This window comes from Apodemus sylvaticus, chromosome 10, assembly GCF_947179515.1.
Source record: "Apodemus sylvaticus chromosome 10, mApoSyl1.1, whole genome shotgun sequence".
In the NCBI taxonomy this organism is placed as follows: Eukaryota; Metazoa; Chordata; class Mammalia; order Rodentia; family Muridae; genus Apodemus; species Apodemus sylvaticus.
The window spans coordinates 75856478-75882515 of record NC_067481.1 but is presented as its reverse complement, the minus strand read 5'-3'; the positions used below and the strand labels follow the sequence as shown (position 1 = coordinate 75882515).

General features: G+C 41.4%; 3 protein-coding genes across 10 annotated transcripts in view; all 3 read right to left on the bottom strand.

The window, feature by feature from the left end:
• Positions 1 to 1919, bottom strand: part of LOC127693480 (uncharacterized) — a 51487-nt gene extending 49568 nt beyond the window's left edge. Inside the window, 1 exon segment of the mRNA XM_052194381.1 lies at positions 1862 to 1919. The gene's annotated coding sequence lies outside the window, so the exon portion shown is untranslated.
• LOC127693473 (T-cell-specific guanine nucleotide triphosphate-binding protein 2-like) overlaps positions 1 to 26038 on the bottom strand; it is a 444108-nt gene that overhangs the window by 402788 nt on the left and 15282 nt on the right. For 2 of the 8 annotated variants that reach the window (XR_007979702.1, XR_007979701.1), the window contains exon 1: positions 1862 to 1948. The exons of 5 other annotated variants lie outside the window; for them this stretch is intronic. The gene's annotated coding sequence lies outside the window, so the exon portion shown is untranslated. Of the gene's footprint in view, positions 1 to 1861; positions 1960 to 26038 lie in introns of those variants that run through there. One more of the 8 variants, XM_052194364.1, reaches the window with a different exon arrangement.
• Positions 21629 to 26038, bottom strand: part of LOC127693478 (uncharacterized) — an 87438-nt gene continuing 83028 nt past the window's right edge. Inside the window, exon 3 of the mRNA XM_052194379.1 lies at positions 21629 to 24034. Coding sequence (XP_052050339.1) covers positions 22676 to 24034 — 1359 coding nt within the window. The 3' untranslated portion in view covers positions 21629 to 22675. The remainder of the gene's footprint in view (positions 24035 to 26038) is intronic.

Below are 26038 nucleotides of genomic sequence, written 5' to 3'. Positions count from 1 at the left end.
GAAATGGTGCTCAAAACTCTGGAGAGAAACACTTCAAGAAGAAGCCATAGGTAGGGCTTCCCCAGTAGGGTTCTAGCTGCTCAGGAAATACGGCCATGTTACTAGCAGGAGCTCCTGGAAATTAAAAGCTTCTGTATAGACAAGGAAAGAGACAGCTTGCCAGATGGCATACTTGTCAGCAATTCATCAACAGAAGATTAATGTCAAAATATCCTAAGAACTTAAAACAAAAAGCCTGATCAACAAGAAAACAGCCAAATCAAAACATGGGCCATGTAACTGAACAGAGTTCTCAGAAGAAGAAATACAGATGGCCAAGAAATATATGTGTTTTTACCATGTTCAGCATCCTCAGTCTTTAATGCGAATTGTAGCTACTTTGGGATTTCATCTCACCTGAGTCAGAGAGGTTTTCATCAAGAGAGAAAATGGCAAGAGATGCGGATGTGGATGTACGGAAGGGGAGTCGTCATTTGCTGCTGTGGGGTTGTAAGCAAGCACAGCCACCATGGAATCAGTGACAGCAAACCTGGGTGTTCCCCAAAAGGACTCTGTATCCTAGCACAAAGATACTGGGACAACCTGTTCATTACTGCTCTAGTGACAATAGCTGGAGATGCAATCAGCCTAGATGATAAGTGGAAAATGAAAATGTGCCACAGATCATGCATCATATAAATGGACCTGTATAATTTTCACACAAGCTGGCAGAGCTACTAAATAGTGAATTCACCCAATGTCAGAAAGGCAAACCTGATGCTCTCTCTCATATGTGGATTTCAGCTTTTCATTTTTAGGCATGTACATTTTTGTTGTAAGAAGTGTTTGTAGAGGCCAGGAAACTGAAAGGGGGCCCATAAAAGGGGTAAAAATAGCTTTGGGGGAGATAGATAGTAGCATACATGGGATATACAAGTGGTGGTGGGGAATTATGGGAACTGAGAAGTTTGAACAGAGGACAGCCAGAGAGCTGCAGCACAGGACTGACTGTGGTGGAGTCAACCAAAAACTGGTATGTATGAACAAAGTATAAGGACATATGCTCCTTTCTCAAGTCCATAAAAAACAAAATAAAGTTTGAACCGAGATATCCTGAGTGGGTGGATGAAACTCCTCCCAGAAGCCAAAGACTATTTAGTGGGAATCCTAGAACCAAGAGTGGGCTACTTCCCCATATCTGCTGATTAGGAGGCTCCTGAACCTCCCTTGACTCCCCCTCCCCCCAAACAGTCAAGGTATTGTTAGTGCTGGTTGTGTTGATAATGGCTTCTCACAGTTCCCTTCTAGAAGAGGAAATAGCAGTGGGTGCTCTGTATAGGATTTTATCCTCCTGGAGTAAATCAAAGAGTTCCAGTATAGCTGGGTGTGGTGCTGCATGCCTGTAATCTTAGCCCCAGGAGGCAGAGAGGCAGAGGCAGATGGATCTCTGAGTTTGAGGTAATCCTGATTTACATGTTCTCTACCAAAGGCACACAGTGGGATCAGTCAGTCTCAACCAAAACCAAAACCAAAAACAACAACAACAAAAATGAAATAAAAACACAACTAAACCCTCCACCCAAAGAGGTTCTCGCATTGACTCTGAGGAATCTGGTCACACAAGCTGCCCTCTTTCTCCAAACTCAAGCTGGCATCAGAGGTGCAACAGACCCAGGATGTGAGGGTCATTGGGAAGTTTGTTGCTGCCTGGTGGGTTGGGAGTGCTCTGTGGTGCAGAAGACAGAGAAGGTCCTTTCTGTGAGCAACCCCTGAGTGAAATAAGCCATAATCAAAGATCCTCTGCCCTGGTGCCAGGAGACCGTCATTGATACCACAGTAAGTAGGGTTTCTGGTCAAGCGGAACTTAGAACCCTTCACATACCTGCTCCTGAGCAGTGATGCCAGTGGCCCTCCTGTGATGTCACCTCTTCCCTTGGAGCAAGGTCACTGGTAGATCTCCCTGGAATCCTCTAAGCTGGGAGGTTCAGGAGACAAATGGATGCAGTGTTGGTGTCTTGGAGCTCTGGAGAGAAGAACGGCTGGGAAGTGAAGGCAGATGTCTTCAGATTTCCTTGCAGATCTCTGTCCACACAGTCTTTGCTCTCTGCTCTGCAGTTCCTAGATCTGAAACCTTCCTGCCTTGTCCCTGAGGGAGGGCCTGCAGTGAGGGGAGGTTTTGGTTTCTATTCCCAGAACTGTCTGTCTGGTTTACACAGTGAGCTTAAAAAGCTTTCACTTCCTTCAACAGAAAGGGAGGCAGAGCTGTGCTGAAGTGGCCAACTCCAGGGCTCCCTAAGTGTTGTAGTGGGTACTTTGGTAGCCTAGTCCTGAGTCAGGGCTCCCACCCCACACTGACCAGTCTGCTTCCCTACCTCAAAACCCTGTTTTCAGATGATGTCATATATTGCTGGGTCAGTACTGACTTTCAGACCCAGTGAGCCCATGTTTCAATGATTGCAGACACTTGATGTAACCCTGCCCCGTGCCTGTTGTCCTGCTGACTTGACATTATTTCATGTTTCTTTCTCTCTCTCTCTCTCTTTCTCTCTTTGTGTTTCTCTGTCTCTGTCTCTCTCTCGCTCACTCTCTTTGTGTATGTATGTGGACATGTGTGTGTAGATGCTATTGTTTCTCAGATATCATTTTCCTTATTTTGAGGTAGACACATTCACTGGCCTGGACTTTACCAATTAGGTAATTGTGGTTGACAATTGAGCTCCAGGGATCTGCCTCCCTCTTTCCTCAGTGCTGGAATTATAAACTCTCTCCACTATGCCTGTCTTTTAGGTGCATTCTGGGTATCCCATTCATAACTTCCTCTTTGAAAGACAGTAACTTACCACTTGATTATATCCCTAGCTCCCTCATAGAAAACTCTATGGTGATAGTGAATATTATGGCTAAAGTGTTAAATTTACTGTGCTACATTTTGTAAAAGCAAAATTGTTTTTATCTTGTATAGCCATGAGGAAGTTGCTCCTACTCTGAATGTACTCTGTCAGCTGGCCAGGTGGACTATTTCCTGTTGCAGTTGAGCCATCCTTAAAAAATTGCTAATTGTTCAAAAATGTTTCACTGCCTGCCAGGTAGTCTTAGAAGGTAATAAGTCACAGGATTAAGCAAGCCAATTGCTAAGCTCTGCTGTTGTATGAAATGCTTGCTTGGATGGCTGAGGGCCCTGCTGGAGGACTGTACAGAATCAAGGTTGCCACATCCAGGTAGGATATGAGTTCATTTGACCCCCCAAGTAATAACTGTGGATTTTCCCTCTATAATTCTTAAGCTAACAATAGCTGGGACCTTACTTTGAGAATTCTCTCTGGTTTGGTCTTGGTCAGGTTCTTTCTTTCTTTCTTTCTTTCTTTCCTTCTTTCTTTCTTTCTTTCTTTCTTTCTTTCTTTCTTTCTTTCTTTCTTTCTTTCTTTCTTTCTTTCTTTCTTTTTCTTTCTTTTTTTGGCTTTTTGAGACAGGATTTCTCTGTGTAGCCCTGGCTATCCTGGAACTCACTCTGTAGACCAGGCTGGCCTCGAACTCAGAAAGCCACCTGCCTCTGCCTTCCAAGTGCTGGGATTAAAGGCGTGTGCCATCACTGCCCGGCTGGTCAGTCTCCTTAATAAAACACTTCTAATTTACTAAAACCAAACCTCCAGTCAGTCTTGTGACTGTCTGAATGGCTGCAGACACACAGTATCACAAAGGAAAATGCTAGAGCAGGGAAGAGGACTGGATTAGCCTCCTGTCCCTACAGTCTGTGTCTCTGTGGTTAGGAAGTTTGTGCCAGGTGTGGCCAGGAGTGGGGTTGGTGAGGGTGGCTCCCAATTTAATGCCACCGTGGAGTCATTTTGATAGACAGTGGACTTCTGCATGGAATCAGAGACAGGTACTCGCAGTGAAGATGGAGGAAAATTTCTCATCAAAACGCAGTGCAAGGGGCAGGGAAGTGGAGCCATGGTGCTCTCAGAGGTTCAGGGCAGCTCTGCAGTTTGTAACCCATATATCTCCTGGCAGGATCTTACAAGAATGGGGTGTAAAGAGGAGCAGGTTGGATAATGTGAGAGAGAGAGAGAGAGAGAGAGAGAGAGAGACAGAGTCAGAGACAGAGACAGAGACAGAGAGAGGAAAGAATAAGAGACACACAGAGACACAGAGACACAGAGACACACTGAGAGATAGAGAAACACACAAAATCACACACACACACACACACACACACACACACACACACACACACACCACAGGCAAGGGCAGACAGAATCAGAAGTACTGAACCTGACTAGTTTAACTAGGGCCTTCCTTGACAGAGTAAGTCATAATATCTAAAGCTGAACTGACCCAGCGTCCAGACCAGCTTCCTGGAAGGAGCAGAAACCCAGTGGGCTGCCTGGAGGAGGGTTAGAGCAGAATCACTTGTAAAGACACTCTCTGACCTGCTAAGCTGCTGCAGGTTCCCAGCCTTAGTGAGCTGTCACTCCTGCAGGGGTGGACCTTGGTGATGAAGCTGTTTTTGAGTATTTCCTGCTGCTGTTAAAAGCCCCAATAAAACGCCCTGCCTCAACAAGTTGGACTTTGGTGGTATCGGTATCTTGGTCTGTATTCAGTTCCCTACCTATTCAGGTCCCTATCTAGGGTGAGTGGACATGTTTGTTGTGATTACCCAGGATAAAGAATGTGAGTCAAACCAAAGTTAAAGGTAAACCCAGGAGTAAGTGTTGTTCAGTCTTGCACATTCAATTAAAGGGAAGAAAGTCCCTGTTTATAATGTGGGGGCAGATACTGGACCATGCTCTCCCATTGGCTGTTCTTTCTGAACTAATTGATTGACCTTCTTGCTTCTTTCCTCCCTTAGGTACCATCGATATTTCCCAGGCATGGGTCAGACTTCCTATTCTAAACCCCCTCCATAGGAGGATCCCAATTTGCCCTCCAGCTTTGGCACAAATCTTCAAATTTCAAGATGAAAACCAAAGTCCTGTCTCAGGAATTAATTGCCTTCATTGAATCATCCTTAGAGTTTGGAAACCTTCAGGATACAGTTTCTGTAATAAGCAGAGCTCTGGGTGACATTGAGAAAGCCCCACTGAACACTGCAGTGATGGGGGAGACTGGGGCTGGAAAGTCCAGTCTCATCAATGCTCTACAGGGAGTGGAGGCTGACGAAGGAGGTGTGTGCTCCTACCTGTTCCCCTCCAGAGAGATATTGGAGAGAAAGTGGAGCTCTCACCTCTGTGCTCAGGAGTGGAGGATCTGCTGGGAGATCCCTCTCTCCCCGCAGGCTGTGCACAGAAGGCTGTGGAGTGCCTGGCTCTCTGATGCAAATGGTGACCAAAGGCTCTCTCTATTAATTTTCAAAAGCCCTCTCAAAGGTATCAATGGAAGGTTCTATTCCAGGGTAGTTCAACTCTTTGTCAGAAATTTGTGGATCAAGCATTAAGATCCATTAGTGCCAGGTATGAAAAGGCTTTTATTTTACATTATATGTAAAATAAAATACAAAGCAGAAAAAAACACCAAGATTTCCTTCTCCCCTATGTATACCTCCCCAACCCAATATTAAAACAATCTAGAGGGAAGGAGGGGTTTGGCTTCACAGAAGTGGTAGCTTGGGTTCTGAAGAGTACTGGACAAAGACCCTTAAAAATTATAAAAGAAAAAACAAAGGATTTAACTGAATTAATTTTGAAAAATATGATTGGCATATTGACCCTGTCTAGATTAATTATTGCCCCTGATAAAATACAACATAACAAGCCAATAAATTATTTGGGAAAAACAATTTATAGTGAATTTATCATATCTCAAAAGTTGCAACTTAGGATTGATGAATTAAAGACAATGATTTTCAAAAACTATTGAGAAATATTAATTGGATTAGACCTTACTTAAAAATTACCAACAGCTTGGAGGACACAGGGCATACAATCAGTGGAGCAGCTGAGACAGGTGTCTTCCAGCCACCATTTGCACCAGGGAGCCAGAATTTATTCTTTCAAAAAGAACTTGTTCTTTCAACAAGAACAAGTATGACTGGAAAAAAAAGGTTAAATGCATTTGGTGGGCCACCCTCATTCTTCTTAACTTATTCATAATTTTCAGCAAGAAATTAAGGACACTTTCTCACAAAGCTTGCCTGATAACACTGGAGTGAATGTCATGGAAAGCAATGCAGATACTTTAGCTTTATTCAATCTTGTGTATCATTCAAATAGATTCCTTGGTCTAGCAACTGCTATCCTTGTCTTTCCACTCATAAGTTTATAGGCTTCTTTGTGTAAGATTGTGAAATGGTAGGATAGAGAAAACACTGTATTTACTGGAAGGGTGCATGATCTTCAACATAAATTTAATTCACAAGAAAACTGAATAGAGCTTAAACAAAAGGTAGATGCAGTGGGCAAATTGGAAGAGTCATTGCATTTGGCATTTACTTTGGAGTGATGGCCACTTATGGTCTGAAGTTAAGCTCTTGAAAGCAATAAGTGACTGTTATCTGAGAATTAATGGGGTTGCTGATTCTTGGGAATTTCAGAACCTTAGCATGTGCTCAGTCCCAAGACATACGTGGCCAACCAGGTATGCCTCGTGTGGCTGAGAATTGCTCAGGTAATGATTCTATCGGACAACTCCTAGATCAAGCAAGAGGTTTTGGTCTGTGGGAATTGAATTACTAAAAGGACCTTTTTTGTGGTGATCACTGAAAGTGCTTCTGTAAGGCTCTGTGGCGTTCATTCTATCAGAGACTCTCTTCTGCTGCTTGCCAAGCTTTAACACATACTGCAGTATCTTTCTTGTCTTGCATAACTCAGAACAAAGAATATATAAATTTCAAGGAATCCTAGCAACAAAGAAAAAGCATATCCAGATAAATACATGAAGCATGTTGAACTCCAGATATACAGGGCAGAAAAGAAACTCCTGAAGTCATATTATAGTTAAAATTGTGATTATATAGAGCAAATTTTTTTGCAAACTGCAAGAGAAAAAGAGGAAGAACTTCAAAATAGGCCCTTTAGAATAACAAGTGACCCATGACAGAAGAATCTTTGAAAACCAGAGGGTCTAACATGACCTGCCAGAGCTTGTCTGTGACTGTTTCTGATCTGGAATTGCATCTCCATGTGAGAAATGAAGAGCCTACAGCGTGGACTCCACTGGCATCTGAGAATCCCAACCCGGCATCTTTCCTCTAAGGTTGACTGCTCAAGAAGACAGTCAATGCCCACAACACACAGGTGGAAGGAAGGTGTTGTCTTGTTTGCCTTGGGATGCTCTGTGGTCCAGAAGATGGCCACTGGAGGATACTCCTGATCCCAGGATGCTCCCTGAGTACAAAGCCCAAGCTCTCCTGTCCTGGTGTCAGGACTCCACTCCTTGTGTTAACACACATCTTGGGTTATCGAACAAGCTAACCCTGACACCCTTCATTACTTCAGCAGTGGTGACCTTGATCTGGTGGCAATAACACTTCTGTGATGGTTCTCCTCACAGGAAAGGTCTTTATCTAAAACTGGAATTCAGATTCAGGATGTTTATGAAGGGAAGACGTGATGTGTGGCGTTCTGGTGTCCCAGGGAGAGCTGCACAAAAAAGGAGGAGGCTGTGGGACGAACAGTCTGAACTCCCTGAGTTTCTTTGTCCTCACTCAACAGCCCTTTTCTGCCTGCTTCTGAGTCCTATTCATCTCAAACACCCAAGGAGGAGTCTGTACTCAGAGTAGGTTTCAGTTTCTATTCCTGGAAATGGCTAGTTTGTAAGAATCAAGGGCAACTTTCCACATTCAAGGGTAGATAAGGTTACAAACAGGCCAAACTGTTCTGATACTCTGGATTCCTCTGGGAGACTGCTAACTCATGTGATAGCATCTACCCCTGAGAAAGCTATCCTGTGTAGGTCTTGGGTTTAGAGGTTTACCAGTTTGACTTAAGGTTTGGTTTTAGTAAATTAGAGACATTTTATTAAAAAGAATCTGTCCAGGACAAGGCCTAAGCTATTGCCAGCGAAAGGATTATAAAAGGAAAACCCACAAAGTTAATATTTTGGGCAGACTAACTCATATCTTGTCTGGGTTTGGGGAAGGCTTGATTCTGTATCAGAGGTACAGCAGGTGCCTTAGTCATCCAAGCATGCAAGCGACCAAGCAAGCAGTACACACATCAGCAAAGCTTAGCAGTTAGCCTGCTTGATCTTGCCACCCATTACTTGTAGAGATAGCTGGGGCAGTAGTTTATCAGCTGTAGGAGTTCTCTGATAGAATTTTTGGGGTCACTTAAATATACTATCATATCATTTGCAAATAGTGATAGTTTGACTTCTTCCATTCCAATTTGTATACCCTGACCTCCTTTTGTTGTCTAATTGCTCTAGCTAGAACTTTAAGTATTGTATTGAAGAGACATGGAGAGAGAGAACAGCCTTGTCTAGCCTACGATTTAGTAGGATTGCTTCAAGTTTCTCTCTATTTAGGTTGATGTCAGCTACTGGTTTGCTGTATATTGCTTTTACTATGTTTAGGTATGGGTCTTGAATTCCTGATCTTTCCAAGACTTTTAACATGAAGGGATGCTGAATTTTTTCTAGTGCTTTTTCAGCATCAAATGAAATGATCATGTGCTTTTTTTTTTTTTGAGTTTGTTTATGTAGTGAATTACATCGATGGATTTCCATATATTGAACCATTCCTGCATCCCTGGGATGAAGCCTACTTGATCGTGGTGAATGATCTTTTTGATATGTTCTTGGATCCATTTTGGGAGAATATTATTGAGTATTTTTGCATTGATATTCATAAGGGAAATTGATGTGAAGTTCTCCTTGTTGGATCTTTGTGTGGTTTAGGTATAAATGTAATTGTAGCTTCATAGAATGAAATGGGTAGTGTTCCTTCAGTTTCTATTCTGTGGAATAGGTTATCCCATATACAGTCACCAAACCTGGAGACTATTGTGGTTGCTGGAAGTGGTTGCTGACGGGAACCTGAGATGGCTGTCTCCTGAGAGGCTGTGCCAGAGCTTTAGGCATACAGGGGCAGATGCTTGCAGCACACCATTGCACCGAATGCAGGGTCCCCAGTGTAGGAGTTGGAAAAGGGACTGAAGCAGCTGAGAGGTTTTGCAGCCCCATATTTGGGAGCAACAGTGCCTTCTGGGCAGACCCCACCCCACCACTTCCCAGCTCCCAGGGAATGGACCACCAAACAAAGTGTAAACATGGAGGGACCCACAGTGATGTCTGCATATGTGGAAGAGGTTGGCCTTGATGGCATCAGTGGGCGGAGATTCCCTTAGGCCTGAGAGTGTTTGATGCCCCAGTGTATGGGAATGCCAGGGCAGGAACATGGGAGTGGGTAGTTGAGAAGCAGAGCACCTGCATAGAGGCAGGAGAATGGGGGATGGGATAGGGGGTTTCCAAAGGGGAGACCCAGAAAGTGGAAAACATTTGAAATGTAAATAAAGAAAATATCCAATAAAAAGAAAAAGGAAATAGCTGGGGCAGTGAAATATTTTCTTATTCAAGAGGCTCATTTTATAGTAGTTTGTAATTCATAGAGACCAATGACTGGTCAACTTGCTGAGGGTAAGTGTTTGTAAAGTACTCATCTCTAAATGGCAATTCTGTATCACCCTCCTCTCTCCAAGGTGCACGGATCATTGCAGAAGAGAGCTTGTGAGATTGTAAGAGCTGGAGGTATTAGAAATCTTCTGAGAAACACTATTTGTGATCATGTTGGGACTGTTGCATACATGAAATCCCAGAGACTGTGAGCAGCATACAAAGACCTGCACAAAATCAAGCCAGTCAAAACTCAAGTGATTTTGGGAGAAGGACTCGTGAAGTCCCACCCCTTTCTGAGGATCTATTGATAACTTATGGCTTCTGGGGTAAAGGGAATCCATTTTCTCAGGGATGTGTCCCTAGAGAGGCTTCCCATGATCCAGTAGATGCTACTGTACCTGTGTGCATAAAGGCAGCGTTAAGTAGTATCAGTGAAATTCTCATATAATAAGAAATTACAAAAACACAAACAGAAAAAGAAATGACAAAAATAAATAAATAAATAAATAAATAAATAAATAACCTGAAGTCACAGAGTCTCATAGTGCCTAGTGCCAGCAGTGGGGACCATTATGATGAACAAATAGTGTGATGGTGAGATGGGAAAGAGGAAATAGAGAACTACATGTTCTGTGGAAAGTGGGAGAATGGGATATGTCAAGACTGTGCTGACCACGCTGAAGTGACTGACCTGTACTGTTCCCTGAGGCCATGGTGATGCACGAATTCATGATGCCACTGAGTGCCATGTCTCCATCTGTGGTCCTATTGCAGCCAGGGTTTGTTTGATGACTATGACCAGTGTTACCACCAATCAATGACCATGCAGATATATGTGCTGTAGGCTGCTGCCTGAAGTCATTGGATCATGTTATGGCTATGAAGCCATACTCCCCTAAGTGGCCTTTGTTGCTACTTGAAGCCATGTTGATGTCCACAGCACATGGCTACCTCAGAGGGACTTGTCTAGGTCTGTGGTCCTACTGCAGGGGAGACCCTTCCAATTTTTGGTCTTGTCAGAAACAATGGGGAAGATCATGATCCTGTTTCCGCTGTCTCTAAGGAGCAAAGAACCTACTTTTGCAGTTATATCAGTAATTGCAGATGCACAGTTGAGAAATAAGGACATGGAAGTCTTCTGTGACAACCTCTACACCCACTCCATTTCCCACCTACCAAAGGAGAAGGACCAGCCTAAACAGGAAGGTATCAAAGAGAATTCTCAATACATTAGATATTGATGCTGATGTTATCTCTGCATAGTTGAAGTTTTCTGTGGAGGTGGTTGTTCATGAATGGAAATACAGTGCTATTTATGTGGTAGGCCACTGAGAGTTTGACTCTGCTTCAGTGAGTATATAGGTAACACAAATTGGATTTTGGTTTCTAAATTAATTTTTTTAATTAAAATATATTTTATTGATTTAAAAATGTTTATTTTTATTTTTAACTTTTTTGCGGGAAAGAGGTCACAAGGGAATTGGGTCAGACATGGAAGAACTGGGACATGTGTGTGATTGGGTACATGATGTAAAATTCCCTAAGAATTGATAAAAAATGTTATGTTAAAAATTAACCTCTGAAGCTCAAGTCCACGTGGATCATGGACATCCACATAAAACCAGACACACTGAAACTAATGGAAAAGAAACTGGGGAAGACCCTTGAGGACATGGGCACAGGGGAACATTTCCTGAACAGAACACTAATAGCTTATGCTGTAAGATCAAGAATTGACAAATGGGACCTCATAAAATTACTGAGTTTCTGTAAGGCAAAGGACATTGTCAAAAGGACAAAATGGCAGCCAACAAATTGGGAAAAGATCTTTACCAACACTACATCCAACAGAAGGCTTATATCCAAGATATAAAAAGAATTCAAGAAGGTAGACTCCAGAGAGCCAAATGACCCCATTAAAAATGGCGTACAGCCTGGAAGGCGTACACCTTTAATCCCAGCACTTGGGAGGCAGAGGCAGGTGGATTTCTGAGTTCGAGGCCAGCCTGGTTTACAAAGTGAGTTCCAGGACAGCTACACAGAGAAACCCTGTCTGGAAAACAAAACAAAACAAAAAAATGGGGTACAGAGCTAAACAAAGAATTTTCACCTGAAGAATATCGAATGACTGAAAAGCACCTAAAGAAATGTTCAACATCCTTACTTATCAGGATGCAAATCAAAACAACCCTGAGATTTCACCTCACCTCAGTCAGAATGGCTAAGATCAAAAACTCAGGAGAAAAGAGGAGCTGGTGAGGATGTGGAGAAAGAAGACTCCTCCACTGCTCTTGGGGTTGCAAGCTGGTACTACCGCTCTGGAAATCAGTCTGGCGGTTCCTCAGAAAACTGGGGAGGATACTACAGGAAGCCCCTGCTATACTGAAAGGATGAAAAATACAGCCTAACTCTCTAATGACCCCAAGAAGTCAGAAGTTTAGAAATGTGATCACACTCCAAAGGAGCCCTAATTCTAGCCTCCTGGAAGCCCTAAATACCTCAAATTCCAGACCCTGCTCTTTGTCAGAAACTAGGTGAAAGGTCACATTCTTTGAGCCCATTCCCTGTATGGAAGTAGGTGAAAGGGTGTAAGACAGGCTCTTGAGTACATGATCCTGGCCCTGAAAGGTAACTGGAAATGAGCTAACTAAACTGCTTATCTAGCCTCTGTAAACTGCTTGCACCCTCATCCCCACCCAGGAGCCCACACAACTGGACTATAGGATACTAAGTGGTCCACGGAGCACAGGCTTGGATAATTTAAACAGACTGGCCTAGGAACCATGGAATGGTGAAGATCAATTGGCTTGTACTGCACAGGGCTCTTGATGCTAAGATTGGTTTGCGATGCGTGGGCTTTGTTGTAAACCTATAAAAGCTGTTCTGACTCTGCACTCGGGGTCCACAGTCCTCTACCCCTGCGTGGCATATGACTGTGAACCCCAGTGTGCCTGGAATAAAAATCCTCTTGCTGTTTTCATCAAGACCGTTACTCGTGAGTGATTTGGGTGTCACCTTCCGAGGCCTGGAGGGGCCCTCGTTTTTAGGGTCTTTCAATATCACTCCTGGGCATATATACACAGAGGATTACCCAGCATGTAATAAGGATACATACTACACTATGTTCATAGCAGCCCTATTTATAACAGCCAGAAGGTGGAAAGAACCCAGATGTCCCTCAATGGGGGAATGGATATAGAAAATGTGGTATATTTACACAATGGAATACTATTCAGCCATTAAAAACAACGAAATCATGAAATTTGTAGACAAATGGATGGAATTGGAGAATATCATCCTAAGTGAGGTAATCCAACCACGAAAGAACTTACTCATTGTATGCACTCACTGATAAGTAGATACTAGCCAAGAAGCTTGGAATACCCAAGACACAATTCACATAGCAAATGATGCCCAAGAAGAAGGAAGCAGAGGCCTCTGGTCCTGGAAAGGCTCAGTGCATCAGTGTAGGAGAATACCAGGGCAGGGAAGGGGGAAGGGGTGGATTGGGGAACAGGAGGAGGGAAGAGGGCTTATGAGAGTTTTGGGGAGTGGGGATCCAGGAAAGGGGAAATTATTTGTAATGTAAACAAAGAATATATGGAATAAAAAATTAAGAGGAGGAAATCAAAGTACTGACATTCATCAAAGACTGTGAAACGATGCTATAATGGAAACAAAATGATGCTGATTTGATTATACAACACAATTGTATAATTGTATTGGTATGATATACTTTCCATAGAATATTGACAAAATAATCAAAATAGTTAAAGATGTTTAAAGATATGGAAGTTGTCACTATGCAAACTTGATAATTATGTGTTGTATAACTGGTGGTTAGTGTTAATTACCAACTTGACAGAATTTAGAAACACCCCGGGTAAGGGTCTTTGGGCAATCCTGTCAGGGATTGTCTTGTTGTATGTAATGATGTTGTAGGAAAAGATATCTTCACTTTGGGTCACACTATTCTCTCATCACAGGAGGGTTTGACTATATCAGATGACCTTTTATCCTGTGAATGCTGCCAATCAATTGAAAATCAATTGAAAATCTTACAGAGAAGAAAACCAGATATTCCTCAAGGAAGAGAAGAGAGAATTTTGCTCGAGGTTACTTGGGCTTAGGTTTCAATATTGACTCCTCCCAGGACTGTCAGCCTGTCCTGAAGATATGTTTGCCAGATACAAAGCAAACTGAAGTGAGCCAGTTGAAGAGAGAGGTGAGTTGGGGGGAAACAAAAGGAAAAGAAGCATTGAAGGGCTGGGTGGAGATGAGCACGGTTAGGCTTAGCCGCAGATTGTTTATTTTTTTTTAGAGGCTATTGTAAATACGAGTGTTTCTAAAATTTTATGTTTAGTGTGTTTGTTAGAGCCATATAAAAGGTCTTTTAAAGTTAGCTTTGTATTCTTTTAGTCTTTGAATCTCTCATAATCTCTATCTCCCAGAATTCTATTCTTCTAACCAGAAATTTCACCTTTACTTCCTACCTTTTGGTTATATGCCAACAGCATTTGATTGACAGCTGATGCTTCCATATATTGTACAATAGATTCTCTCCACAATTCTCCCTTTTAGTCCAATAAAAGACTCTCTTAAAATATAAACCATGTACAATAATAACAATTATGAGAACTATCATGTAAGATTTATATTCCTTATGTACAGTCCATATGTATTTGGCAACCTAGGAGAAAGTATTCTATCATCTATTCTATCTTGGGGATCTCAGAGACCTGTATCTAAATCACTTTCTATTATACATGCATTACAAACATAAAACATCTTCTAAGACCTAAAACATTTTCTTAAATCCTAAACAACTTAAGTTTAGTTGTGAGAGTAGGACTATCTAGTCTTCAATCCCATCAGAGACTTGAAAAGAATTAAAAAATTATTTGAGTATACAGGAAGTCCAGGCAAAGAGTGTACAAAAGTACAGGAAAGAGAGAAAGATGGCTGTGTGGACAATGCCCCCAAATTTCTCTGTGTTGTTGGAGAATCAATTTTAGCCTTATGACCCAGAATATCTGGCACATACTTTTGTGAATCAGGCAATATGAAGGATTTCTTACTCTGTCCTGGTAAAATTTGGCAGTAGACTTCCCTTTGTCTAGCTTGTCCAGATTGCCCAGTTTGGGTAGAATATTATCAGCAGTTGAAGAAAGGGAAGATTTCTGCCTAGTGGCCAGCTTGGCACTTTTGAAGAAAACTCTATAAAGATAGTCTTCGATGAAATAATGTTCTTTGAAGTAGAATGGGGAAGTTGACAGAAACTGAAATGTCTCATTGTCAAAAAAGCTTTTTCTTAATAAAATATCTTTAAATTGAATACTCTGTATGTTTCTGAGGTTTTTGAAGACTACTGAGTTACCTCAGGAACCTTAAGAAGGTTAGAGGCTGTGTTGCATTCCTCAGACCACAAGGGGGAGGGAGAGGAAGACCTAAGGGTGGGGACACATTCCAAAGCACTGATTATTGGCCACCTACCTCATCCTCAAACAACCAATTAGTTTGAATATAACACTATTCTGCCAATCACATTGTGCAGCGGCCCTGAGCAAGGTACAAAATCCTGCACAGCACAAGACGTGGGGCCACTCAGAGTGACCCTAGCAATGCTAGTATTTTTAATAAAGTACCTCATGTGTTTTGCAGGGATTCCATCTCCATGTGGTTCACTCAGGGGTCCCCGGTAAAGTAAGACTGTTCTGTTTTAACACTACCTGTTTATAGCATATCTGAATTGTTTGTTTCTAAGTATTTGCCATCTATTCAACCTAGGAAGCGTTATTTCTGTACTAAACTAGACTAGTATCTGTAGTATTAAATATTATTTAATAGGTCTGTGCCCCAGAGCTGACCCTGTGCCACAGCTCTCCATACACAAATCCTGCCAGTAGAGAGCTGGTCTCCTGGGAATGCTGACACACCTGTGAGCACAGGTAAGACCACCAGTTCTACTCAAATTCCTGCCACAAGAGGGACCCACCCAGAACCATCAGGACACATGAACTGAGGTGGTGGGAACCAGCCCTGCAGAGGTGTTTCTTTCTTCTTGCTACTTCTTGAGGCAGTGGAGGGGGAAGAGCATCTGCAGGGGTAAGACTTTGTCTCATGAAATTCTGGGATAAGACTTTGTCTTAAGGAAAATTTAGGGTTGCTGAATAATAAAAAGGTTTACTTATCTAAGCCTAAGTTACTATGCTATTGTAGCATAAAATTACAAAGTTTCTGTAGAGCAAAGGACACCATCAAAAGGACAAATTGGCAACCAACAAATTGGGAAAAGATCTTCATCAACCCTGCATCAGATAGAGGGCTAATATCCAATATATACAAGGAACTCAAGAAGTTAGACCCCAGAAAGACAAATAACCCTATTAAAAATGGGGTACAGAGGTAAACAAAGAATTTTCACCTGAAGAACTTCAGATGGCTGAGAAGCATCTTAAAAAATGATCAACTTCATTGGTCATTAGGGAAATGCAAATCAAAACAATCCTGAGATTTCACCTTACACCAGTCAGAATGGCTAAGATTAAAAACTCGGGAGACAGCAGGTGTGGGTGAGGATGTGGAGAAAGAGGAATTGACCTGCCTTCTGTGTTCCCCTGAAGCCATATTGACTGTAGTCTCAGGCACTTAGCACCTCATCCAAAAACATCAGGAGATTAAGTAAAGGATTAGTTGCTAGAGCCTTTTCCCTATTGTCCAGATGCCTCTTGCTTGTCAGTCCAGGGAGAAGTTAGAAGTAATAAACTTCTATTGATCCAGGAGAAGAGTATAACTCTTGCAGAAATAAAAACTTTTACATGAGTGAATATAGAGCAAAAGACCAAGCACTGGTGCAGAAAGAACTCATTCATTCTGGATGAAAAATGGACTCCAATATTTATTACAATGAGAAAGAAAAAGCTTCCACCCTTTTAATGCTAAGTGAATTAAATCCATGTTGTTAGGAAAAAGGTTTTGTTTCTCTTAGTAAGACTAAGCCTATCTTGTCCTTACCATGGGGCCAGTCCTGTCCCATGATGAGGAGAAGCCTGCCTGCTCCTTCTGCTCTTTGCAACATCTTTTTTCCTCTTTCCCTCTCCATCCTGCACATTGTTCTCTTAGTTATTTTATGCTACCTATAGTTTCTAAGTTATTTCACTCTGTATTCTCTTAATCTTGTTCTCTTCTGACTAAAACCTTCTCCTCAGCTAAGTTCTTCTCTCAGCTCTGTTTCTCTCACCTGAATTCTTCTGGTCCCTCCCCTCTTTGTCCTCAGCCCTTAAACATCTTTTCAGAATACATGCTCACATGTTACAAAGTTTATCACAAGTTCATATAAAATACCAAGTCATAAATTGAAATAGAAGTTTATAATAAAGAATGTTTGCATGGATATCCATTAGGAGTAATTATCTAGCTAGACGGCTATGGTTTGCCTTCTCTACAGGTTCATAGAAAGTTTAAAACGATAACTAAGTTATAAGGGAAGTTTTGTATAGATAAACACAGTCAATATTTTATCTTCTGTCCTAACACCTATAACAAATCACAGTTCTCTTTTTTATGACCTTTAGTTAATTGCTTTACAACCTCTTGGAATGTGCTCTGAGTAGGAGAAAGTCTGGTTGCCATCTAAGAGCAATTAACTGGTGACACTTGGGAGAGTGGTAGAGTTCTCATTGCAGTTTTCACTAGCAGAAAAGGACCAATAGAAGTTCAACTATTAAAGAGCTTAATAATCACAGATATAATTTTAGGAATTCTTATAGAATCATCAGTAAAACTTAAGTCATTATTTGTCTACATAGCCTCACTATAAGAAAGTACATCTTCGTGGATCTGCAGAGATGTACTCCAAAGAGTTGTGCTATTACTTACTGATTATTATATATATTTAATAACAACAGGAAGCATATTAATAGCAGGAATCTTTCCTAAAATTCATCCCACACAACCTTGCTGAATGAGGGCTCAGCTGTCACATATTATATAATGATCAGAAGCAGGCCATTTCAGGATGATCACCTGCTAGTATATTAGCTTGTCTCATTATGGCTCCTGACACTGAGGAGCAGCCTCAGACAGGATCCTTCCAGTTTCCATCTGTACCCCGGAGCTGACCCTGTGCTACAGCCCTCCATACCTAAATCCCATGAGGAGAAAATGGGTCTCCTAGGAGTATTGACACACAGGCTTGGAGGAGGGACAAGACACAGAGACAGCAAGACCAACTAACACCAGAGATAACCAGATATCAAGAGGTAAGGGCAAGAACACAAGCAACAGAAACCTAGGCTACTTGGTATCATCAGAACCCAGTTCTCCTTCAAGACTCTGAAGAAGGAAATGGAAGAAGTCCTCAAAAAATGGAAAAACCTCCCATGCTCATGGATCGGCAGGATTAATATAGTTAAAATGGCCATTTGGCCAAAAGCAAAGTACAGATTCAACGCAATACCCATCAAAATTCCAACTCAAGTCTTCATAGAGTTAGAAAGAGCAATTCTCAAATTCATCTGGAATAACAAAAAACCCAGGATAGCTAAAACTATTCTCAACAACAAAAGAAATTCTGGGGGAATCAGTATCCCTGACTTCAAGCAATACTACCGAGCAATAGTGTTAAAAACTGCATGGTATTGGTACAGTGACAGGCAGGTGGATCAATGGAACAGGATTGAAGATCCAGAAATGAACCCACACACCTATGGCCACTTGATCCTTGACAAAGGGGCTGAAAACATCCAATGGAAAAAAGATAGCCTTTTCAACAAATGGTGCTGTTTCATCTGGAGGTCAGCATGCAGAAGAATGGGAATTGATCCATTCTTATCTCCATGTACTAAACTTCACTCCAAGTGGATCAAGGACCTCCATGTAAAACCAGACACACTGAAACTAATAGAAAAGAAACTGGGGAAGACCCTTGAGGACATGGGCACAGGGGAAAAGTTCCTGAACATATCACCAATAGCTTATGCTCTAAGATCAAGAATTGACAAATGGGCAGTACTTGTCTTAGAGTTTCTATCTCTGTGTCTTTGTTTCTACATTTGAGATCAAAGGCCTGGATTTCTTTATGCCTCCACATATTTTTGTTTTTTTTTTTTAACTTATGCATCAGAAATTTTATTTCAGCCTTTTAAAATTTATTCTTTACTCTTTCTATTTTTTTTCAGTCCAGATTACATCTTCTCAGCCCACAATTCTGGGTTAGAGGTTTTGATTGTGGAATGAGAACCCCATCCCTCCACTTGATGCCCTGTGTTTCTAGTGGAGGTAGACTCAACAAGTTCCCTCTCTCCACTGTAGGACATTTCATCTAAGGTCCCTCCCTTTTAGTCCTGAGAGTTGCTTAGTTCCCAGGTCTCTGGCACCTTCTAGAAGGTCCCCCCACCTCCTACCTCCTGAAGTTGCCTATTTGGATTCTTTCTGCTGGCCCTCAGGGCTTCAGTCCTGTTCTCTCTCCTCAGAATACCTGATCATGTTCCCCTCTTCTCCTCCCTGTCCCCTTCCCCACCCAGATCCCTCCCTCCCAATACTTAATCAATTTCTGCTTCTCCCTTCTAGCCCTAAATTAATAGAATTTTCCTGTATTCTGCCCTTCTAAGGAGGTTAATATCTTTTTAAAACAGTAATATAAATTTGAAAAGATGACATTATGATTCTGGTAATTTCATAGCCAACTACTTTTGTGTTTTTGCTCAGTTGAGTTTTTAACAATTTTTTCTTAGATATATTCTTTATTTACATTTCAAATGTTGTCTCCTTCCTGGCCCCCCTGCCCGGAAAAATCCCATAACCCCTCCCTCTCCCCCTGTTCCCCAATCAACCCACTCCAGCTTCCTTGTCCTGGTATTCCCCTACAATGCTGCACTGAATCTTCCCAGGACCAAGGGCCTCTCCTCCTTTGATGTCCAACAAAGCCATCCTCTGCTGCCTATGCATCTGGAGCCATGGGTCCCTCCATGTGTACTCTTTGCTTGATGGTTTTGTCCCTGGGAGCTCTGGGAAGGGGGTACTGGGTGGCTCATCTTGTTGTTCCTCCTGTGGCGCTCCAAACCCCTTCAGATCCTTGGGTCCTTTCTTTAGGTTCTCCATTGTGGACCCTGTGCTCAGTTCAATGGCTGGCTGAGAGTGTCCCCATCTGTATTTGTTATGCACTAGCAGAGCCTCTTGGGTGACAGCTATATCAGGCTCCTGTCAGCAAGCACTTGTGGGCATCCACAATAGTGTCTAGGATTTGTAACTAAATGGGATGGATCCCTAGGTGGGCAGTCTCTGGATGGTCTTATAGCCAACAAGTTTTATTGGCTAAGCTTAGTAGAAGTTTGGCTTGAAACAGTCCCATAGCAGTTTCTATGTAGAGGGATTAGGAATGTATGGTGCCTGATTTGTTTAGTCTTCTTGATTCTTTTTCATTATTAACAGCCAAAATATTCACTTTTGATTTTTATCAATTTGAAAGGAATCCAGAGTTTTTCCAGCGGAAACAAATACAAAGCCTTTCCACAGTCTGTAACAACACATTTCCTTCCCTCCATCTGTCCCTGAAGTGGGGATATCCTATTCTCTCTCCTTCTCCTAGAATTCCATCCTTTTTATTAGAGCTCTCATTTATTGCTTCCTGACTTTTGCTCATAAGCCAACAGCACTTTATTGACATGTGATGGTTCCATGCATTGACAAGAGACTCCTCTATAGCAGGAGATGTCAGATGACGTCTAGTACAAATGCTCCAGTTTAACCAATGGAAGCCCATAGAGATGAAAAAAAAATACCCAACAACAAAAGCCTTGCCATTTCTTAGAGAAGAGAGAATTCTTGGTGTTTGGACAGAATCTGCAATACCAACTCTCCAAAATATTGTGAGGCTGCAAGTCTGCCCAGCAGATACTGTGTTTGCCAAGTCTCACAACTGAGTGGGCAAATGAAAGATGGAAGCAGGGGGAGAAATAAAGACAGAAGAAGGGAGAAGAATGAGGAGGAAGAAGAGCAAAAGCCTGAGGAATAGAAAGAGAGGAAAGAGGAAGAGAAAGAAGGAAGTTGAGGAAGAGAGACATTAAGCGCTTATGTTAGGCGCCCCTTGTCCAGCAGGAGGGATGATTTTAAGATGTTTTTGAGCCTTTACCATACCACAAGAAATGATAATTTAATAAAAGCTTGTGTTGCCTACAACCCAGATTTCAAACTCATCCTTTTGACTGGTGAAAGTTTTGGAATAAAATGTCTGTGTCAGGACAGAACTCCAGGTGTGTTTACTGATCCGTGCATTACACAGCTCTCCCTGGAAGTAGGATAGACAATGGTCATCATCCCATCTGCTCTGTGCTTATCATGTCTATGTAGATACTACCTCATGTAGAGATGTATGCTGGGAGGCAGTCCCCTCTACTTCCTAAACCTCAAAAGAAAGTCAAGAGAGGATTGTAGCAACAAGCCCTTCTGCATGGTGTCAAAGCATCATCTGTCAGCAAAGAGCTGAATGTCCACAGAAAGGCAGGAGAAAATAGGTGGGACAACTCAGGGATATATATGTATATGTGTATGTGTATGTGTATGTGCATGTGCATGTGCATATATATATATATATGTATATATGTATATATATATATATATATATATATATATATATATATATATATATATCTGGGAAACAATCAGGCTGAAGAGATTCACTACAAAATTGTGGAGGAAATTGAATGCATGAAACTGAGAATAGGCAACCAGACTTGTCTCAGACATAGAATAGTTTAAACAGGTTATAAGTTAGTTGTGGAACACACTTAACTAAGGGAGAGGCATTAATATATAAATAAATGAACCTCTGTGTCATTATTCTGGAACTGAGGCAGATACAGAAAAGCACAAATGGTTACACAGTGTGCTATTTTCTTCATCTCAGGAGAGTGTTGCACAGCTTGGGAAATCTCCTTGGGACAAATGATCCCAGTTTAATTAGGCAAAGTTATTATAAGTCACAGGTATACAACCATATATTTTTATAATGACACTTTAATGGAAGAGAGTTCTCTTTTTTAAATATGCCACATTTTTTTTTATTTTCTACATTCTTTGTTTACATTCCAAACGCTTTCCCCTTTCCCAGTTCCCCCCTCCCCATATGTCCCATAAGCCTTCTCTACACTCATTCTCCAATTACCTCCCTCCTTTTTCTCTGTCCTGTTACTCCCCTACAATGCTGGATCAGGCCTTTCCAGGATCAGGGCCCTCTCCTTATTTCTTCATGGGAGTCATTTGATATGCTACTTGTGTCTTGGGTATTCATAGCTTCTGGGCTAATTAATATCCACTTATCAGTGATTGCATTCCATGCATATTCTTTTGTGATTGGGTTACCTCACTTAGGATGATATTTTCCAGTTCCCACTATTTGCGTACAAATTTCATGAATTCATTGTTTTTAATTGCTGAGTAGTATTCCATTGTGTAAATATACCACATTTTCTGTATCCATTCCTCCACTGAGGGACATCTGGGTTCTTTCCAGCTTCTGGCTATTATAAATAGGGCTGCTATGAACATAGTGGAGCAAGTGTCCTTATTGCATGCCAGGGAATCCTCTGGGTATATGCCCAGGAGTGGTATAGCAGGGTCCTCTGGTAGTGTCATGTTCAGTTTTCTGAGGAACTGCCAGACTGATTTCCAAAGTGGTTGCACCATCTTGCAATCCCACCAGCAGTGGAGGAGTGTTCCTCTTTCTCCACATCCTCACCAACACCTGCTGTCTCCTGAGTTTTTAACCTTAGCCATTCTGACTGGTGTGAGGTGAAATCTTAGGGTTGTTTTGAGTTGCATTTCCCTAATGACTAATGTTGTTGAGCATAGGGTTATTTGGTTCCCTGGGGTCTAACTTCTTGAGTTCTTTGTATATATTTGATATTAGCCCTCTGTCAGACGTAGGGTTGGTGAAGATCTTTTCCCAGTTTGTTGGTTGCTGTTTTGTCCTTTTGACAGTGTCCTTTGCCTTGCAGAAACTTTCTAATTTTATGAGGTCTCATTTGTCAGTTCTTGATCTTAAATTATAAGCTATTGGTGTTCTGTATTGCTGTAGTGATATTCTATCTGTGAAAGAGAAGAATCCTCTGATATTTTCCAGAAAATGTTTGCTGCTTAAAAGCAGGCTTTAAGTCAGTGCCTGTAACCAATGCAAAGTCAGTGCCTCATAGCTTTCTTCCTGTTCCCCAGTATACAGGGAGAACAGCCTGGACAACCTTTGCTTCTGTGATAAAATCTCTTCCATATTAAGGAGAGACTTGGCATCACTTGCCACAGTATCAATGAAGAGACTTTTCCAATAGTAAGTCTTTTTAAAGTAAAGGCCTGAGGCAAGTGGTCCCCCAGTAACACAGGAAATATGTTCAATATACTTTAACACTTTTTCTTTGAAGGACATGTCTTTATTCTTTGTTAACAAATGGAAACACTTAAGGTGTGCTTTGATTTCATTCACAGGCACATTGAAAACTTTGGCAATATTTTCCAGTGAGGCTTCATCCAGTCCAAAGTATGACCTGTAGAGATTCAAGGTTTTCTCTAACTTTTGTATTTCATCTCCGATGAAGCCCACAAGTGGAATGGTGGCCAAAACTCCTGCCTTCAGGGCCTCCAGCCAGATCTTCTGTCTGAGGAAATCCCTCTTGCGGTCAATGGCAGTCTCAGTAACACTGTGCAAGGACATCATGAAGATGTGGCATTTGTGGGCTGGGAGCTCACTGAGTAGGGTGGTCTCCAGCTTTGGGAAGTCAAAGTCAGACACATCTAAGTTAGAGACTAGGAAGACTGGAGGCTGACTGGAGAGAGCCTTCTGAAGATGCCCTGAACAGTCTTCTCTAATTTTCTTTAAGACACTGTCTCTATTGAAAGTCCTAGGTTTACTCCTCTGCTCATTACTGACATCTTGATCTATCTTGGTACGGACAAAGTAGAACTTGGTGTTCATCTTTTCAATGGCTTTGGCCAGATGTATTTCAATTTCTTTGAAGCGTGTGGCAGAGATGATAATGAAGAAGTCATACTCATCAAACTTCATTTCCATTAGGTAGTTTTGTGGTGGGAAGTTAGTGGTTCCAATGCCAGGCAGGTCCCATATTGTCACATTGGGAAGCTTTGCGTGTGGATATGGAGTTCTCTTCATGGTTGTCTCTACCACCCCAGTGGGGGCTGCACCTTCTTCTTCATCCCTCACTCCCCTCAGGGCATTGATAAAGCTAGATTTCCCTGTCCCTGTTTCTCCAGTCACAGCAATGTTCAGTGGGGCTTTGTCAATGTTTCTCAGAGCATGAGTAATTGTAGACAATGCCCCCTGAAGGTTCTTATCCTTCAGATGGGATTCAATTGAGGTGATGGTTTTCTCAGAGACGATTTTGCCTTCCTTCTTGAAATTCTTAAAAAATTTTTCAAAGCTGAATGCCAAAAGTTGATCCGTTAAAGGAGAGGGTGTGCTAGAGGAAGTCTCCCATATGTCTGTGTGCAGTTGAGGATGCTGAATAAAGAAAAAAAGAGAGACACTGTAATTATCAGTACAGCAGGGCAAGGCCTAGGAGTTTGTTCTTATGGTAAAGAGGGACCTCAGCTGCTGATACCATTATTAGCAGAACACCTTCCTTTCTGCTCCTGGTTGCTGGTTCGATCTCTGCTCTGCATGTCACATGCCCTCATTCAGCCCTTTTCTTCTACTGTGGTCTTCCTCTTCCTTTGTTTTCCCATTCATGGTCTACTTGTTCCATGTTTTACCTGCATCAATGTTTACTTCTTATTTTGAGTTGCCTTTGCATTCCATTTACTCCTATTAATACCCATAGGTTTTAAAACCCTTAACAATATAGATCAGCATATTAAAAACCTTATATCTTATGGAAAAGCTCCCTTTCTCCTTTGAGTGCTTAGGCCCCATGATCTCTGTTCCCTTACCACAGCCATTCCAGTTTCTCTTGTGTAGTCTGTGAATAAAGCGATAAGCAGCATACCTTCTTCTCAGCACCTCATAGTGCCTTCTCCACAACTGACCATATAATTGGTCACGAAACAGGCCTCGACAGATTCAAGAAGGTGAAGCTAATCCCATGCTTCTTATAAGATCACTGTGGAGTAAGGCTGCTCTTCAATAGCAACAGAAAGCCCACATAAACATGGAAGCTGAACAATACCCCACTCAATGAAAATTTGGTCAAGGAAGAAATAAAGAGTGAAATTAAAGACTGTTTGGAATTTGATGAAAATTATATTAGCCACAATATACCCAAACTTATGGGGCACAATGAAAGCATTGATAAGTGGAAAACTCTGCTTTCAGTGCCTCCACAAAGAAACTGGAGAGAACATACACTAGCAGGTTAACTGGACACCTGAATACTCTAGAACAAAAAGAAGCAAATATAGCCAAGAGGAGTAGATGGCAGGAAATAATCAAGGGCTGAAATCAACCAAGTAGAAACAAAAAGAACTATACAAAGAATAAACAAAACCAGGAGCCGATTCTTGGGAAAATTGACAAGATAGACAATCCCATAGCCAGACTACCCAGAGGGCAAAGAGACAGTATCCAAATTAACAAACTCAGAAATGAAAAGGGAGGTATAGCAGAAACTGAGGAAACTCAATAAAATCATCAGATACTACTACAAAAGCCTATACTCAAAAAAAAAAAAAAACCCTGGAAAATATGAATGAAATGCACAATTTTCTAGACAGAAGTCAGGTGCCAAATTTAATTAGATAACTTTTAGGATTAGATAAACCATCAAAACAGTCCCATAACCCCAAAAGAAATAGCAGCAGTCATAAGATATCTCCCAATCAAAAAAATAAAAATAAAAAAAAATAAAGCCAAGGACCAGATGGTTTTAGTGCAGAATTCTATTAGACCTTCAAAGAAGAACTAATGCCAATACTCTTCAAACTATTCTGCAAAATCAAAACAGAAGGAACATTACTCAATTCATTCTATGAAGCCACAGTTACACTGCATATTCTCCCTTGGAGATGAAATGCTTTCTGTCTAATCAGGACTCTGTCACAATTTTCATTCATAGAGGATTTCATAAGAGATTTTTCTACTTCTATCATGTTTAATGTTCCAAATAGATTTCAAAAACTGGTTGAGTGCATATTACTTTAAGCATCAGAAGAAATCATGTACACATAAGAGGCATTTAATATGATACATTATTTCATGACTTAAAAATGACAATACTGAGATGTATATTTTAAAATAATTTTATTAGCTTTTTTAAAAAAGAAAAAGTTTATTAACAGTAGACATAACACACACATACCAGATAATAAGGCAGAGTAAGATCATAGGAAGTTAGAAAATAAGGAAGGAAGGAAGCAATCAAGTTTGAATAAGTACCCAAGGAATTCAGATGCTCCAAAGCAGAGATGAAAGAAATGTCAAAGAAGGTGACAAAAGATTCTAAGATTCCTGTGCTTATAGTTTATAAACATTCATATTATCAAACTTCATACTTCACATAGTTATCTACAG